The sequence below is a fragment of the Etheostoma spectabile genome, chromosome 23 (assembly GCF_008692095.1).
Source record: "Etheostoma spectabile isolate EspeVRDwgs_2016 chromosome 23, UIUC_Espe_1.0, whole genome shotgun sequence".
Lineage (NCBI taxonomy): Eukaryota > Metazoa > Chordata > Actinopteri > Perciformes > Percidae > Etheostoma > Etheostoma spectabile.
The window spans coordinates 4,653,534-4,670,195 of record NC_045755.1 but is presented as its reverse complement, the minus strand read 5'-3'; the positions used below and the strand labels follow the sequence as shown (position 1 = coordinate 4,670,195).

General features: G+C 42.5%; 3 protein-coding genes across 5 annotated transcripts in view; 2 read left to right on the top strand and 1 right to left on the bottom strand.

Annotated features, from left to right (window-relative positions):
• Positions 1-6,289, top strand: part of utp20 (UTP20 small subunit processome component) — a 26,557-nt gene extending 20,268 nt beyond the window's left edge. For both annotated transcript variants that reach the window (XM_032504653.1, XM_032504652.1), the window contains exons 41-61: positions 151-482; positions 567-706; positions 929-1,085; positions 1,180-1,278; positions 1,375-1,542; positions 1,674-1,840; positions 1,927-2,074; positions 2,178-2,294; positions 2,386-2,556; positions 2,785-2,916; positions 3,016-3,126; positions 3,219-3,368; positions 3,584-3,766; positions 3,943-4,074; positions 4,161-4,293; positions 4,374-4,558; positions 4,649-4,720; positions 4,813-5,052; positions 5,157-5,283; positions 5,368-5,513; positions 5,605-6,289. In XM_032504653.1, coding sequence (XP_032360544.1) covers positions 151-482; positions 567-706; positions 929-1,085; positions 1,180-1,278; positions 1,375-1,542; positions 1,674-1,840; positions 1,927-2,074; positions 2,178-2,294; positions 2,386-2,556; positions 2,785-2,916; positions 3,016-3,126; positions 3,219-3,368; positions 3,584-3,766; positions 3,943-4,074; positions 4,161-4,293; positions 4,374-4,558; positions 4,649-4,720; positions 4,813-5,052; positions 5,157-5,283; positions 5,368-5,513; positions 5,605-5,760 — 3,266 coding nt within the window. In that variant the 3' untranslated portion in view covers positions 5,761-6,289. The remainder of the gene's footprint in view (positions 1-150; positions 483-566; positions 707-928; positions 1,086-1,179; positions 1,279-1,374; positions 1,543-1,673; positions 1,841-1,926; positions 2,075-2,177; positions 2,295-2,385; positions 2,557-2,784; positions 2,917-3,015; positions 3,127-3,218; positions 3,369-3,583; positions 3,767-3,942; positions 4,075-4,160; positions 4,294-4,373; positions 4,559-4,648; positions 4,721-4,812; positions 5,053-5,156; positions 5,284-5,367; positions 5,514-5,604) is intronic.
• A 518-nt stretch (positions 6,290-6,807) lies between these two features.
• arl1 (ADP-ribosylation factor-like 1) lies at positions 6,808-13,536 on the bottom strand. The gene is made up of 6 exons (XM_032504658.1): positions 13,269-13,536; positions 12,544-12,681; positions 9,666-9,747; positions 8,093-8,204; positions 7,340-7,518; positions 6,808-7,114 (listed from the first exon to the last, which is right to left on the bottom strand). Exons 1-6 carry the CDS (start codon positions 13,270-13,272, stop codon positions 7,084-7,086), a joined length of 546 nt encoding a protein of 181 aa, XP_032360549.1. The 5' UTR covers positions 13,273-13,536; the 3' UTR covers positions 6,808-7,083.
• Positions 13,537-13,586: 50 nt separating this feature from the next.
• LOC116672791 (DENN domain-containing protein 11) overlaps positions 13,587-16,662 on the top strand; it is a 13,063-nt gene continuing 9,987 nt past the window's right edge. For both annotated transcript variants that reach the window (XM_032504657.1, XM_032504656.1), the window contains exons 1-3: positions 13,587-14,363; positions 15,610-15,709; positions 15,961-16,119. In XM_032504657.1, coding sequence (XP_032360548.1) covers positions 13,961-14,363; positions 15,610-15,709; positions 15,961-16,119 — 662 coding nt within the window. In that variant the 5' untranslated portion in view covers positions 13,587-13,960. The remainder of the gene's footprint in view (positions 14,364-15,609; positions 15,710-15,960; positions 16,120-16,662) is intronic.

The window sequence follows — 16,662 nt, the reverse complement described above, 5'->3', positions numbered from 1 at the left end:
ATTTTTTTTTTTTTTTATCCTGCTTGTTTAAAGGAGCTCAAACTACTTTAAACAAATACAAAGTCTGATACATATCGATGCCATAATGCGTCCAATTTCAAATTGATGGGAAAAAACACATCCTAAATCAGTCTACATATCTTTATCAAGCCGGGAGTGTTGCAGTGGACGCAGATGATGAGGAGCAAGCTGCAGCCGACGAATCGGACGCAAGTGACGATGAGGAGACGATGGAGGTAGACGGTAAGACTGCTCCATCGGATATTGCCATGGGAACGGACACCACCAGTGGAAGCAAAGATGTCCTATGTAAAGAAGCAGCCACCCTTGAAGCCAAGAGGCCCGGAGCTCCTTCTAAGCCCAGCGCACTGGCCAGCGGGCTGCCGCAGAGCAAAGAGGAGCTGGAGTCTCTGATCAGTGGCATCCACACCACTGTTAGTAACAGTGTGCTGCCTCGCCTGCACAAGTGTCTCACTGCAAAGGTACCATGTGTGCGCGCACACACAGTCGTAATCTGTTCTGGAAGCTCTGAACAGTGTAATATTGAAAGTGTGTGTGTCATCTAGATAAAGCGTGACGATGAGCACAAGGCAGTGAAATCGAAGGATGTGAAGGATGAGGAGGTGGCGAGGATACCGATAGCCTTCGCCATGATCAAGCTGATGCAGTCTCTGCCGATACACATCATGGAGGCCAACCTGCCTGGGTACGCATCTGTGTGTTTGTGTGTGTAACTGGACTGCATTTATATAGCACTTTTCTAGTCTTAACAACTACTCCTAGTGCTTTACACACTACAGGCACCATTCATGGTACAGTAAACATCACTGCCTCTATCGCTGCAACAAGAAAGTTTGAAAATGCTACGAGGGTAAAAATGCATATTTTGTCTGTTTGTGTGGTAAATATTTTTGTCCATGTCATCCAGGATCCTGATCAAGGTGTGTGTGGTGCTGAGGAACCGCTTCCAGGAGATCCGCGACGTGGCGAGGGGAACTCTGGTGAAGATCATCGAGACTTTAGGCTGCAAGTACCTGCAGTATCTGCTCAAAGAGATGCAGGGGCTCCTGGCCAAGGGCTACCAGGTAGGAACGCACGCACACACACGCAACCCCATCAGCATTGTTTTTGAAAATTCCTAATATGTCTGTCTGTTTCTCTTTGTGTCCCTGTCTCCAGGTCCACGTGCTAACATTCACAGTATACCAGCTGCTGTCCGTCCTCAGTCCAACCCTGAAGAGCGGGGACCTGGACCCATGCATGAATATGCTCATCGATGTAAGAACGCTTCACACCACAAAACCCACCTAGACTCCACTACGTCTAATAATTAAGGTGGCTTAGCATTTCTTCTCCTTCTCCCCTGTTGGTCAGATCTTCAACAACGAGCTGTTCGGGCCTGTGGCCGAAGAGAAGGAGGTGAAGGGGATCGTCTCCAAGCTGATGGAGGCCCGACACAGCAAGAGCATGGACTCCTACGAGCTGCTGGCTCGGTTTTGCAGCAAGGAGAGCGTCACCAAGTTAATTTTGCCACTTAAGGAGGTGAGGGGATCAATATATTTAAACTCGGATGATAATGCAGATGAGTCAGGGAATCAGATGATTTGTTGTTTTTTTTCCCTTAAAACCAAAGCAGTTACGCATATACATAAACATAAAGCTTTGACTTTCAGTTTCTGGAGAATTCCTGCAGCCTGAAGGTGTGCAACCGGGTGAGTGCCGTGCTGCGGCGGCTGGTCCTGGGTCTGCTCGTCAACGAGGGCATGACTTCTCATGATATCTTACTGCTGTGCCACAGCCTGGTCAGCCAGAGTCTGCCGCTGCTCACCAAGAGAGACCGGTATGAATGTAGACACGCACTCACAGCAATATACGGGTAATGACTTTGATGCTTATTTATCATCTACAACACTGTGTATTTTGTAGAGAGAAAGCCTCGGCTAAGCCTCCCCCAGACCCCCGACTGCCTCCTCCCAGCTGTCTGCTCCTGCCTCCAACTCCAAAGAGGGGGGGTCAGAAAGCTCCAGTCAGCAGCCGGACCAACATGCACATCCTGGTGGACGCTGGCCTCAAGGTGCACATTAAAAACACTCCCCGAGCTAGGATTTCTATAATATATACTAGAATTAGTTTGTCTTCTGAAATGTTTGCCATCATGTGCGTCCTTCCATCTTCAGCTGCTCCACCTGAGTCTGAAGAAATCTAAAGTGACGTCGTCTGAAGCCTCGGCGCTGGAGATGCTGGATCCTTTCGTGCTGCTGCTGCTCGACTGCCTCAACTCCATGCATGTCAAGGTACAAGCCTTTTATGTTATCAGCCCCACCTTTAAGCATCTGATCTCTTAAGTCAATAAAATTGAGATCATAACATTTACTCCCTACCCAGGTGATCACGGAGGCTCTGGTGGCGTTCACTTGGCTGTTAAAGTTCCCTCTGCCAGCAGTGGAGCAGAATGCCGACGAGCTGACTAAGCACCTCTTTGTCCTGCTGAAGGATTACTCCAAGGCCGGAGCCGCCCGCGGGGAGAACTACAACCTGGTCCAGAACTGCTTTAAGGTACCGCTAATATTAACAAATACACACAGATACACACATCTGAAGATAAACAGGTGCTAGCTGAGGACAGGAAGTCTTTGTTATTTAAGATAACGGCAACTTCCTGGAATATTATAAGACGTTTTAAGGGAAAGAAGAGTAATTAAATCATGCGAATGTGTTGGAGAAAAATAAAGATAAAATTGCTGCTTTGATTTATGATGTTTATTCTGTCCATTTGTCTCTCAGGCCATCACCATACTGGTAAAGAATGTCAAAAGCAACCAGATCTCAGAGACACAGCTGCAGGTGCTGCTGGGATACGCTGAGGAGGACATCTACGACCAGTCTCGCCAGGCCACCGCCTTCGGCCTGCTGAAGGTAGCCAGTTAGAGGTTGTCCCGAGTGTAAAAAACGAAATTCTAGAAAAAAAACCCGCCCCCTGAGCTATGTGTTTACATGTGTATCTGTCTCGTCCAGGCAATCCTGTCCAGGAAGCTCATTGTCCCAGAGATGGAGCAGGTGATGAAGAAAGTGGCCAAGCTTTCTGTCACCGGCAGCAACGCTATGATCAGAATCCACTGTCGACAGGTACTCACACATAAAAAAAAAAAAGAAGGAAAAAAAAGACACGCCACATTTTTCCTCTCTGCTGAACACTGAATGACAAACATGTTTTGTAGATCTATCTGAAATACCTGCTGGACTACCCACTGGGGAAGAAGCTGAGAGAGCACCTGGACTTTGTGGTGGCCCAGCTGCCCTACGAGCACGACACAGGCAGGGAGTCTGTGCTGGAGATGCTGGCCTACATCTTCCAGACTTTTCCTCAGGTGAGAACATTTCCTCTCAAGTCTACATGTAGACCAAAAAACAGCAAGTTTGGTTAATTCTGAATGTATATGACCGCATTATCATTTCATCCATAATCATCAATCCAACATTAAAATATCTCAATATTAATGATTGATGAACCCAGATCACTAGCTTCAACATCAAAGTTAAAACATATTACCATCGCTGATCACTTTTATCAATCTCCGCTCAGAAACTGCTACTGCAGCACAGCGGCCTGTTCTTTGCCCCGCTGGCCCTGGTCGTGGTCAACGATGACTCAGCGCGCTGTAAGAAGATGGCCGCCATGGCCATCAAGACCCTGCTGACCAAACTGGACTTGAATAACCAGAACACCCTGTTCTCCCTCGTCACCACTTGGCTGAATGCAGAGAAGGTACACTCTCGTAACACTTTTACCCAAAAGTGAATCAAAATCAGCTACTTTTTGTAACTTTAACAAGAAAGTTTATAGTAATTTCTTTGTGTAACATGTTTGTGTGCTTTACAGTTATTGTGGTCAGTAATCATTCTGAATAAGATCTAATTTAAACCTCTAACGTGCCCTCCCAGGCCAGCCTGCGGCGTCTCGGGGCTCAGGTTTGCGGTCTGTTCGTGGAGGTGGAGGAGGAGAGGTTTGCCCGTCGCATGGACGACTTGCTGCCTCTGCTGGAGAAAGAGATAAACCCTGACAACTACGAAGATGTGAGGCGACACATTCACACAACCCTTGGCCTATACGTTTAAAACCCACGGAAGAGGAAGCATCCTAACTCTTGAGTGTCTTTCAGATCGAGGAGGAGCAGGAGGAGAGAGGCGCAGACAGGCTGCTGTTCAGTTTTCTGACTCTTATCACCAAACTGAGCCAACACTGCGGCCTGCTGGAGCTCAGCAAGCCTCACGACACACTCAGTCGTATCTGGGGTAAAGAAGCGACACACACCACCTTGCTATTGCTTACGCATACACGTTCCAAACACACTCAGATTTTTGTTTTCCTGCAGGTCACATCGAAGCCCACCTGCGGTACCCTCACTGCTGGGTGTGGCTGACCGCCTCGCAGCTTTTTGGTCAGCTGTTTGCAGCCCACCAGGCGGAGCAGCTGGTCGCTCTCTGGAGAGGTGAGGAAATGGATGCTTCCCCTCTGTCACCAGCCACAGCCTTCATCACCAGCAGACTGGACAAGAGGGTTAGGACTCGCCTTTCCAGCTGTTATCTATTCTCTGCAGCTGACTTTCATTGTTTGAACTAATTTTTTTGTGCCTTCTTTGACGTTTAGATGAGAGAGTTGGCGTTATGTTTCTGCCATCAGCTACAGTCCAAGTTCTTAGACACGGCGTCAGGAGAGCAGGTGCCCAAACTCCACCAAACACATTTCTATCTAAGCTAAATTCAAATCACACATTAAATTTAATTGACCGGAATGTTCTGTTGTGCCCACAGGTGATCAAGAACCTGCTGTTTGTCGGCAAGGTGATATACCTTGTTTCCCCCGAGTGTGACATCACACCTCCTCAGGAAGAAGTGAAGGAGAGGGAGGAGCAGCAGAGGGAGAACGAGGAGGAAGAGGAGGAGGAAGTAGAAGATAAGGATGATCGGCCTCCCTCCCTGCTGTGGTTGATGAAGAAGCTGTCGCTGATGGCCAAGAGAGAGGCAGCATACACTCCCAAAGTTCCCCTGAAGGTACACAAAGAAGCTGGGAGTTTAATATATTTATTGAATGTCAGGGCGCTGTAAACCGTGCTGTAATATAATGGAAATTTCTTTGCCTCGACTCTCTCCCACAGAGAACGTGTGTATTTAAGTTCCTGGGCGCGATGGCCATGGACCTGGGGAAGGAGCGACTCGGCCCCTATCTGGCCACTATCATCACTCCTCTATACAGGGAGCTGGACAGCACCTATGCTGACCAAGGTATCCACCTTTAATATCTAAAAAAAAATAAAATAAAATAAACCTCAAACTTCCAACTACAATTGCTTGCGATCTCCTGTCCAGATCCTACCCTGAAGAATCTGGCGCAGGAGCTGATAGAGCTGCTGAAGAGACACGTGGGGCTGGAGAGATTCTCTCTGGCCTTCTCTGCTGTCCAGAAGGAGTTTTCACAGAGGCGAGTGACACGTAAACGACACAGAGCCATGCAGGTATGTATGATGGTCACCAAAGCCCATTCACAAACACACAAAAACAAGAACTTAATTCCTAGCAATCAACTCACGTCTCCTGTTTTCCCAGGCGGTGGCTAACCCAGAAATCGCAGCCAAGAAGAAACTCAAGAAGCACAAGAACAAAATCGAAGCAAAGAAGAGGAAGATCGAGTTCCTTCGGCCCGGATATAAAGCCAAGAAGCACCGGAGCCACGCGCTCAAAGACCTGGCCATGGTGCAGTGAGCCATGTCGGTGGGAATGAAAGCTGGCCAGTTGACCCACGAACGTGAGTTCTTAGATTTAGCAGCTATTCATCTTGTGGACTAACCAGCCTCACTTCATGTTGTTGCACAATGACTTTTACTATTCTACTCAATATGTCAGTTGACACAAGGACAACACAAAATGAAAGTCTCATCCATCTTTTCTGTTTCCAACACCTTTCAAAAGGAATTATAAATCATGTAACAGCTGTTACACAAGATTTTTATGTATAGCTTTGCTAATGCCATCAGTTCTTGTGAATCCTCAAATTTATATCCTGTGAAATTAAATGACTTTGTAATTAAAAAAAGAATGAGACATTTTACCAATCTGTCTGGTATCACAATTTTGAAAATCAAAACACAAAATGGTACAATCATTGATAGCAATCTTTACTGAGAATCATTTTCACTGTACAAGCAGATATAAATATGCAACCATAAAACTTTGAGCATACAGTTAGTGTTCAGTAACTAAATGACTGATATGCCAAAGCTGCACTCGAGGGTTTCAAATGGAAAAAGGCTTTAACTACTAAATTATTTTAAATAACAGGAGGAAAATAACAATATAAACCCATGACATTGTATCTACTAACTATATAGTACAAAAACAGCCCAGGCTGCAGTAACACTTGGCCAGAGGAGGTATAGTACTTTTATTTCAATAATTGAGGCAGAATTTCCAAAAATAAATCTGAACATTTCATACAAGTCGGCAGATTGTTTATAGAGAGTCCAGCATACAATTAAAAATTGTCTGAGTTGGGGAGCAGGACTGGAATCTGTGCTGTGAAACTTTTAATCATGTGTGCTTTTTTGGGAAAATACTGCCACCCAGTGCATCTTGCTGACTTAACTACATGCAAACTACTTAACCCCTCTGAGGGAAGCTACAGCGAGTTAGAGTGGACAGCATTTTCACAGTCTTATTTATAAATCTCTCCAAGCTCATGTAACCTATTTTAGTGTCGACACTTAACAATGGAATCGTAACATTTAGCACGTCTGTTCACAGGTGTCTAGATTTTTTTTTTTTGCATTTCCAAAACACAAACTGTAGTCGCTAACTTGTCCATTGCTCCGTCATACATACTCTCTAAAACCTTCACTTCCTCGGGCCACCAGATGTTACTGCAGCCTTCTCTTTTAAGTCCCAGGCATGAAAGGCATTGAGGGGGCTTGGCCAAGGAGGTGGGGAGGAGTGCAATCACTGTTCAGTGGGACATGGAGATGGGTCAGTCACAAGGCTTCATACAGAGAGGTCAAGGGTCAGGAGTATTTACAGAATGGGTGAGAGCCTTTACTGCCGACTCTTCAGGGAATCCACCAGCCTAAGAAGACAGAACAAATTAAATTCAGTTAAGGCAAACTATGAACCAATACTGGAGAGAACGAGTAATGGAGTCTATTGCTTTAATATGGCTGGTGTGCTCACCTCTGACAAATACAGATCTGGATAAAATAATCCTTATTTCAGATATCAAAGAGGAGGTGTTGAATTTTTCATATCGTACACCTATTTCTATGTATAGTTATTAATAATGGTGAAAGCCTACCATTCCATTGCCTCATCCAGGCCTGTGCCCTTTGTGGCCGAGGTCTTGAAGATCTGCCATTTTCTGTCTTTGAGGGCAGGAAGGCCCAGAGAGTTGGCCACCTCCGTGGGAGTCATTGCCTGGTCCATGTCCTGTTTGTTTGCAAATACCACCAGGATAGCTTTCTTCAGCTCTTCCTCCTGAATAAAACAAGGTCAAAAAAGGAGAGCCAGAGATGAACCAGAGATTTGCCAAATGGCAAGTGGAAAAAAAAAAAAAAACTTCTTACTGAATCTATCTATCTATAGCTTCTATCTAAAAAACTTACATTTAAATTTGTGATGAAATTTCAGTAAAAGTTAATTTTAAGGGGTGCACTTCAAAACCATGGTGTCCCAGAAGCTCAATGTTGTAATCTGTATTTGACCAATTTAAGGTTTAGTTCACAATGTATAGCATTACAATATTTTAAGAAATTCTGAACTTCTCACGGGATAAATATAGGCATTTTAATTTCAACTAAGTACTCGGTACAGTAGTGTTTTTTTTTATAGGATTTTATTAAGGATTTGTTTACAGCAACCCACACCAATTCTTATGGAAATGTAACAACTACTTTCCACAATTTGTAAGAAGCAGTAGGGGAAAGTGAAGGTATTGTGGGTGAAGGACTAGGATCAATCCTCCGCAGACATTCAATGTCATAATCCATCCAATAGTTTCACTCTCTACATCGCTAGCATGCTGGTTGGAGCTTGGAATGAGCCTGCTTACCTCCAACATGGCCACCAGCTCAGACTTTGAGATGCCCATCCTGTCGCGGTCGCTGCTGTCAACCACGTAGATGACGGCATCTGTGTTTGAGTAGTAACACCGCCAGTAGGGCCTGTTGAGCAGAGGAAGAAGCAGAGAGGAGGATGGAGAGTTAAGGCCATTTTATGCTTTTGCGGAGGCTCCACACAGAGCGTTCACCGTAGCCTACGTAAGTAATGTCATTTCAGCTCCTAGTGATCACAGTAAAACTCTTATTTTGTCTTTTGTTCTAAATGGGAAAAGTATTATGGGAAATTTCAGTTTAAGGTGTTTTCACTGTTTCTTAGGTTCAATAAATGCAATTTTTTTTCAAAAAGTCAATGAGTAATAGTGATTTAAATATAGACACATTCTTTTGATTATGTTATTTCCATAATTGAGCAGCCCTACATCAAAAACTGACAAAACAAGGTGCAAGAATGAAGACATAAACCTAGTTATTAGACTTACATTCATCAGGTTGAAACTTCAAAATCATACTGATGCCATAATCAACTTAAACTTACAATTAAGAAAATAAAATAAGATTACCACTGAGACATCCTTATTTCCACTAACATAGGGTTTCTCTTTGTTGGCACAGCCACCATCTGCCAGGTAAAACCTGAGGGACGTAACACTGCATGGGGGAGTGCTTCTTGTTTACCCTTCACTTTATTCCTTGATTTTAAAGATACCTGGCAAACCCAAAATTCTACATGATTCATCTCTAACCACATTTTTGATAAAACTGGTGGTCTCTTTTTTTGGTTTGATACACTTTTATAATTTTTTATAATAAATGTATCCGTCAAAGTAAAAGCAAAACTATTCCAAACGGAAAGTCTTACTAAAATTCACATATGGATGATAAAAAAATTTTTTTTTTAAAAATTGTATTTAAGTAAAATAAATTAATTCAAAATTTTACACAAAATCTACCCAGTACATGCTTTAATATCTACACATATGGATGTTGAAAGCTGATAAAACCTTTATCCATCTTTTCTTTCAATGTGAAGCTACATTCAAACTTTGCTCTGATTCAAATTGTTTTATTTTCCATCCCCCCAGGGTCATTTCTACTTTTACTTTAAAGGATGTAATATGCTACTTTGACAATAGTAAGGGTACATCTCTAATGAATGTGGTTAACCTTACTTTACTAGGAGAAATTTTCATCCAGAAGAAAAACAATTTTTAGGTTCTCAACCCTCATCCCGTCTATTGTTAGTTATTTTCAGTCAATTACATCACTTTATTTGATAAAAAAATTATATAGCAATACATTTATAAGCGGTTATAAGAATGTATTTGATGAGCTTCCTTAACACTATATTGGTTATTTATCTTTTACTTAATGTTGTGAAATGAAGTTATAATTGTATATTTTTAAAATATGTTTGTTTTTATTTTTCATCTGATTAGGAATCAGAAACTTTTTGTGTATATGTTTGTTTTTGCACTCGGACATTGTATTGTGTATTGTATCTGGCTTTTATTGTAATTGATAATTGAATTGCTGAATAAAATGTAGTTTAATAAAACAACCTACCTGATACTCGTCTGTCCTCCCAGATCCCACACCTGGAACTTCAGATTTCTGTATGTGACCGTCTCGACGTTGAAGCCGATTGCTGTGGGGAGAGAAACCCAATTAGGAGAGTCCTAGCAGAGAATGTGAGCCTGATTATTACCACCGTATTATCTGGGTGTGCAGTGTTGATTTTCTGCTGAAAACTGGGATTATGATGTGCACTGCAGTAAACACTAATGTGAGAGAAGGGCAGGAGCAGGATATTAAGGATGCTGTTTTGTACTTGGTAAGTCTTATGAAATCTTTTAGTCAACTCTGGTGTGATGTCATACCCAGCTCCGGCTTCCGAGGTAAATGGAACGCACCATTTCCCTCTGACATGAGGTTGTAGCATATTTGATTCAAATTAGTTAGACCACTGTTTGTCATCTTCTCTACATCAGATTGGTCATGGTTCCTTTAACTATAAAACTTACAATCTATAGTATTGTCTTTATTCTAAATATGTGGTACTCCATAAATATCCTTAAATCAACAAACCACAGTGATATGCCGTGTGTAAGCAAAGTCTGTGCTGTCATGGTAGAAGTACTAATCACAGTTCCTCACCCCTGAGTTGTTTGCAAACCTGTCCATAGATGAACAGAATACTTTAAAGGGTAGATTTGGGGATTTTTCAAGCTACATTGGTCCAGTATTAAGAAAGATTGCTGCAGTCGGCAAAAACAAGCTGCAATGTAAGTAATTGGGCATCTTCAATTTATGTCAACAAAAGGGCTCGTTTTGCCAGCGACAGGCTCAGATTAGTGTCTGACAACATTACAGAAAAAATCTCCAAGGAGGTCAATCTTTCTGTTAAAGAGTAAGATCCTTTTTATAAACATAAAAAGATCTGTGAAGTTGCTGAGGCCACCAGACTCCATGAAGATGGAAAAAAAGACATTGTAAAATACACTTCATTCAAAGTTGAGACACAAAAGCCATTTGTGGTCGTCTTTCTAGTTTTGGTTAAAATAAACAGTTTACAGATTCCCATGTGAAAATATGTTGGCTCCATACACGCTGTTATTATGCTTAGAATGGTTTGCTTCAGTTTATTTGTTAAACCATTTGCATCCAAGCTGTTTTAGTATTTCTGTCTCATGTGTTAATCATGAAAGCAGCGTGACCTTGCACGGAGCACAGGATGCATCTCTGAAGGAGGAGCGCACAATGTGGAGGAGATGCCGGGCCTGACCAGAGATAGGAAGAAAAGCTACTGATTGCATAAACTGAACAACTAACTTGACTCCCAACTCACAGACACTTTTGTGAACACAAAACTGACTCTACTTGCAAGTAAAAACGAACTTTGAGAGAACTCCAGTGATTTTGTCCATTCTTTGATGAATAATTATCCTAACACACGCCAACAGTATTGTTGTTAAATGGAGTCTGGTGGGTTTAGTGATAGCGACTTTAGAGCCATTTCTGGTTAAACAAAGAGGATTGTACTCTTAAAAAAAGTGTCTCTCTCTGTAGGGATCCTTTTCATCATGTTGTCAGTCACTTAGAAGAACAACCTGAGCCTGTCAATGGCAAAAATGTTGAAAGGATGGATGATGCACATTTACCCCATAGGATTACATTGCAGCCCAGTTTATAGGGCTGGGTATCGTTAAAAAATGTTCAATACCGGTACCGGTTCCAAAAGGATACTATTTTTCAGTAACAATTTTATAAAATATAAATAAATTACAACATTACGGCATTAAATCTTAGTATTTATTTCTCAGCTCCTACTACGCCTACTACGTCTACGCCCATCTCCATGTATGCATTTTTCCTGCGTATCTGTACGTCATGTAACGTTAGACAGCCAATCGCAAACAGGATTACATCTAGGTAGAAGCATGCTGCATGCTCATTGGCTCACTGACGCCGAGGAGATTTACTCCTTAGGTATTTAAATTTGTTATTGAACGAAGAGGCATTTTTCAATACTTCAGAGACAATTCGGTCGGTGCCTAAAAAGTATTTAATTCTGTACCCCGCCATACTGGTTCGTGGTGCTTCTCACAGCGTTTGCACTCAATACAGGACCAATTTCAAAGATTATTATTTTCATTAGGCACTTACTTCAAAACATAGGAAAATGGGGTCTAGATTGATGAGGAAAAAAAAGTTAAGAGGCCCTCATGATTTTGAGCATGGTTAAATAATCTTGCTTTAAAGTAGCACATACGTGTCTGTATACTTCTACTCCAATGTTTCAAAAACTGATAGGTACATGGACAAATACTGTCATACTGGACAAAATACAAACCAGGACTGATAAACTGTGCAATAATAATGTGACTGTACAATACTGTAAATACAATGTACTATTCATTCTCTATACTTACATTTATTGTGTGTTTCTTTCTTTTGTCTTGTACTTTCCCCCTATCCCTTGCTGCTGCAACAGTGGGAATTTCCCCATTGAGGGTTTTGATTTTTTGAACGTTTTATAGAGGTTTTCTTCTGATGGCCTTTTAATCATGTGTTTGTCTCCTGGTATCACAGCTGTCCCTCCTAACATCTGTACATACTCTAACAGCTGTAAATACTTAAATTGAAACCAGTTAAACTTGTTTTGTTTTTATTTGCTCCCCACTCATGTGTCAAAGAAGAATGTTGACTAGACGGGTTGCCTTTGTTTACCACACCTCAGCATGTAGAAGCATTTCACCGCAGGACTACTGGTCAATGCCATTCATAATCTTACTGTACATTTACATGCTGTTCTCATACCACTTTGTTAAAAATAGTGCTGATATCTGATGAACTGAGAGTTTAATTGATATGAATCTTAGGGTGTTGTGTAAGGAGGACCAGACAATAAATATGTATGGAAATAGAGCAAACCAGTACATACTGGGGATTGTGGTTACCACCTCTCCAACCTGAAGCCGGTATAGAATAGTGGTTTTTCCTGCACCGTCCAAACCCAGGATCAGAATCCTCATCTCCCTGGTGCCGAACAGGCCCGAGAAGAGACTAGAGAAGAAACCACCTGAAGAATGGACACACGGGGGAAAATTAGTGCTCAATAAATAGAAAAAGAAAGAAATTGTGTGTTAACACATTTCTTCTAAAGAATGATGAGCATTTTTCATAGTTTTGACTATGCATAAAAGTATGTAGAAGGCATGAAAGTTTAACACAAATGAGTGAGCTTTTCTAGACGTGGAACCATTTCAAACCCAACTCTTTCCCTGATTTGCATGGCAGTGGCCTTTCTCTGTTACTCAGGTGGTTGAGCAAGTTAGCTGAGGTTAGCTTAGCTTCAGCTTGACTGAATTCATTGAAGACTTCCGGTTGTCGTGCTTTTTCTCTTATGTAATTGAAGCCAATATGTAGATAGTATAAAAGAACTACCCCAAATAGCTTGGAAACGAGACGTTTAGGAGCTTTTCACACCAAAACACCATGGGTGAAAAACGTACGGTTTTCACAGCAAACTAACGTTAGCAAGATAGCTAGCTAGCAACAGTCGCACTGCGCGTTAACTGAGGCAGGCAGGTATCTCATTATTCATACGCATATGGGTTAGGCACTTAGGAAAAACATCTTTTATCGACCAATAGTTAAAATACTCACCCATTTCGACAAGACGACGGTGCTAAACAGCAATACAGTGGCAGGTGAAGCAGACACCTTCTTCCGTGTGGCTGACGTGTCGCTGAACTATCACCAACTCTCGCTTCAATTTCGATTCGCAACTTTCGATATATTCAAAATCCCATGTTTAACTGTAAAATTGACTAAAGCAATTAATAGTACATACTTAAAAGTGTCAACAATATAGGTGACAAATTGATAGTCTTTTAGTTTACATATACCCTTAATAAACATACTTCATTTCAACGAAAGTGCTAATTGTGGACAGAAAATTCATCCCGACCTCCCGACGCTATGGCACAGGGTGCATTCAAGAAGCCACAACGGTGTCGTGTTCCCAGATGTTCAATAGCTGTTCGTAGTCAAAGCAATGTGACACTTCTGGTGAACTGTTTTGAATGCAACTCACATTAGACGAAGGAGTTGCCCTCTCCCAACAGCATCAAATTTATGATCACCTCAGACAAGAAAGATTATAAAGATAGATGTGAAAGCTGTTGTACGTAACATTAATTTGATGCAGAATGCGACCATTCTGAACAGTTCAGAATAACTTTGCAATGCGGGAATTGCTCTGAGCTGTTATTATCACCGGATGGACCTTGGTGCTTGTCGGCTGAAACATAATTTACAATCCGCTGTGAGACTGACGAGGCGGGACCGCCGACAGGATGGTGGAGCGGTCGGACCGAGCACCTCTGCTGGACTGGGAGGAGGTTCCGTCCACGGAGAAGCCTGGCGGAGCGGCACCGGCTGCAACACACTCCAAGGACCGAGTGGCGAGCCCCTGCAACAGCCGTGCCTCGTCGGGATGCTCCGCGCCGGGGCTTGGGTGGAGCAGCAGTCCAGGGGGTCCCACTCCCAGCAGGTCCGTCTCCAACGCAGACGGCTGCAGCGCCCCACCCGCGACCTCCAACACCCCGCAGGGCAAGAAGGAAGCCCTGCATCCCGACAACGAGGAGCATCTCTCGGATTCAGGATCGGGGGAGGTGTCGCTAGAGGACAGGATGGTGAAATGGGAGGAAAAGGACCAGATTGTGTCGGTCTTTGTGGTTACATTTAATACCAGATCAGGTGGGACATCAAATATCCAACATATAGTTGTCATTGCTATATTAAACAACAGACTTGAAGGGAAAGCATCATGTTTATAGACAGGAAAAGAGAAAATAGATGAAGTCTTCTTAGTCTAATGCAAGCCATTCCTGTGTCAGACGCCCTTCTCCTACAGGTGTGGCTTTTTTGATCTGGCCATAAGTTTAGAGACACGATTAAAAGCCATCTGTTAGCCTAACTACATAATAGACATGTCAAAATGTCAGGATGACTTCTGTGAGAAAAATCAATTAGCTGGTCCTTTCTGCAGAGCAGGACTATACATTTTTAATGAGGGGCATGTTAAAGACAGGATGAGCCCCTGTGAAAAAGTATCCACTCAGTTTACTAACCTAGAGGGCTAATTAATCTAAGAATCATAAGATGTAACGTTTCGAAAATGATAGAGACAACCTGCCTGGATTGCGACAGAGGACATGCCCTGAAGGGTGGAGCCGGGTTCTTTATGATGTTGCAGTATGTCAGGTTGACAGGAGACCACGAGAATAGGGTGAGGTTATAACAGGTAATAACGATGCTTTTTTAAATATTTGCTCAGTGAAAGGGTCACTGATATTTGTAGGCTACTCCACCTTTACCACCATCTGATAGTGGCTTTGCAGGAAAGGCCTCAATCTGATGCCAATAAAATAAGACAAAGCAAAGCATTCAGATTTTGCACTTTTGTTCACAAATGGGTCAAAAAATTTATAACATTTAATAAACATCTTGTGTCTCTGGTGGCCTTTTAATGCTGTACATATATAGCTTTGATAGGAACTTTGCACTGCATGATACTTAAAGGTATCTTGTGTTACTACCTTTTAAATACTTAAAGGTAGTAACATCTGTCAGTGGTCATATACTCTAGAGCATCTTTTGTGTCCGGTCACAGGTTAATGATGCAGACCCGTGTGGCTGACTGAAATCATATTTCTGCAGAAACTCCACTGACTTATATGTGGAGCTAATGATTAGATTTAAAACCACACTGGCTGAGTCACCTGTATCCTGGCTCCTAACAGACCGTATTTGCTCAGCTGGCGCCTTTGAGCGACAGCTCTCAGCCGACACAATGAATTCCAAAGAATCAGGCTGTGTCACTGTTATTTCGGGCACATCAAATGAAATGGTGATAATATATTTACCATCTGGTGTTGTATCAGTGTTTGTAGCTTGCCTTTGTGTTTTAATGTTATCTCTGTATGTTATGTGGCTTTAATAGGAAACATGCTGGAGTGGTGTCTGCCCAAAGACATTGACCTAGAGGGAGTGGAGTTCAAAGCCATCGCCAGCGGCTCCCACCGAGTCACCACAGACTTCATGTAAGCATATGCACAATACAGGAAGTTGTTTACTTTCTCAACGTCCTGAAGAACATAACCAAGTTGAGGAAGCTCATTTTTAGTATTAGGATGCAGCCCCATGTCTTCCTCCTGGCAGGACAGAATGACACAAAGTGTTGCCTGGCAGAAAAAGAAAAGAATAAAGAAGCCCAGCCATCTGGCATTGCCTTTGCATTCCATGACTCATGGCTTCGTCTGTCTCCCTCTCTCACTCTCCCCTCTATCCACAGCTACTTCCGGAAGGGCTGCTACTTTGGCCTGGCCTGCTTTGCTAACATGGCGGTGGAGAGCACGGTGGAGAGGGGCGCGAGGATGAAGTCGGTGGGGATCCTGTCTCCTTCCTACACCTTGCTCTACCGCTACATGAGCTTCCTGGAGCACCAGGTCAGGTAGGAGGACCCAGTTTGTTCAACAGAGTGGTCTGCTTAAGCACATGGCAGGAGCTTTTACTTTCACTGAACAACAGGCTTAGAACTATAGCTGCAAAGATGAATCCATTAGTTGTCAACCATTAAATTAATTGCTAACTATTATATTGCTATATTTTATATCAATTAATCGGTTTGAGTCATTTATTAAGAATACTCTGTAATTCCAGCTTGCTAAATGTGAAAACCTTTTGGGTCATTTTCTACTTTATGACATTAAACTGAATATCTTTGAGTTGTTGACAAAACAAGACATTTGAGTATGTCATCTTTGGCCTTGGGAAAGATGGCTCAACATTTCAATTCATCAACTCATTCAAGTAATTCACTTTTTCACTCTAAGAGTTTGTCCCGTGGTACAATATTAGTCCACAAGTAAGTTCACATCTGGCCACTAGGGGCAGCTGGCGGGTCTTTAGGATTCTCCCTAGCCTAGTTCCTCTTCTTCTCCTTTCCATTCTAAAATATACCACTCTCACACTTTCCTCAACTCCTGTTTTCTTT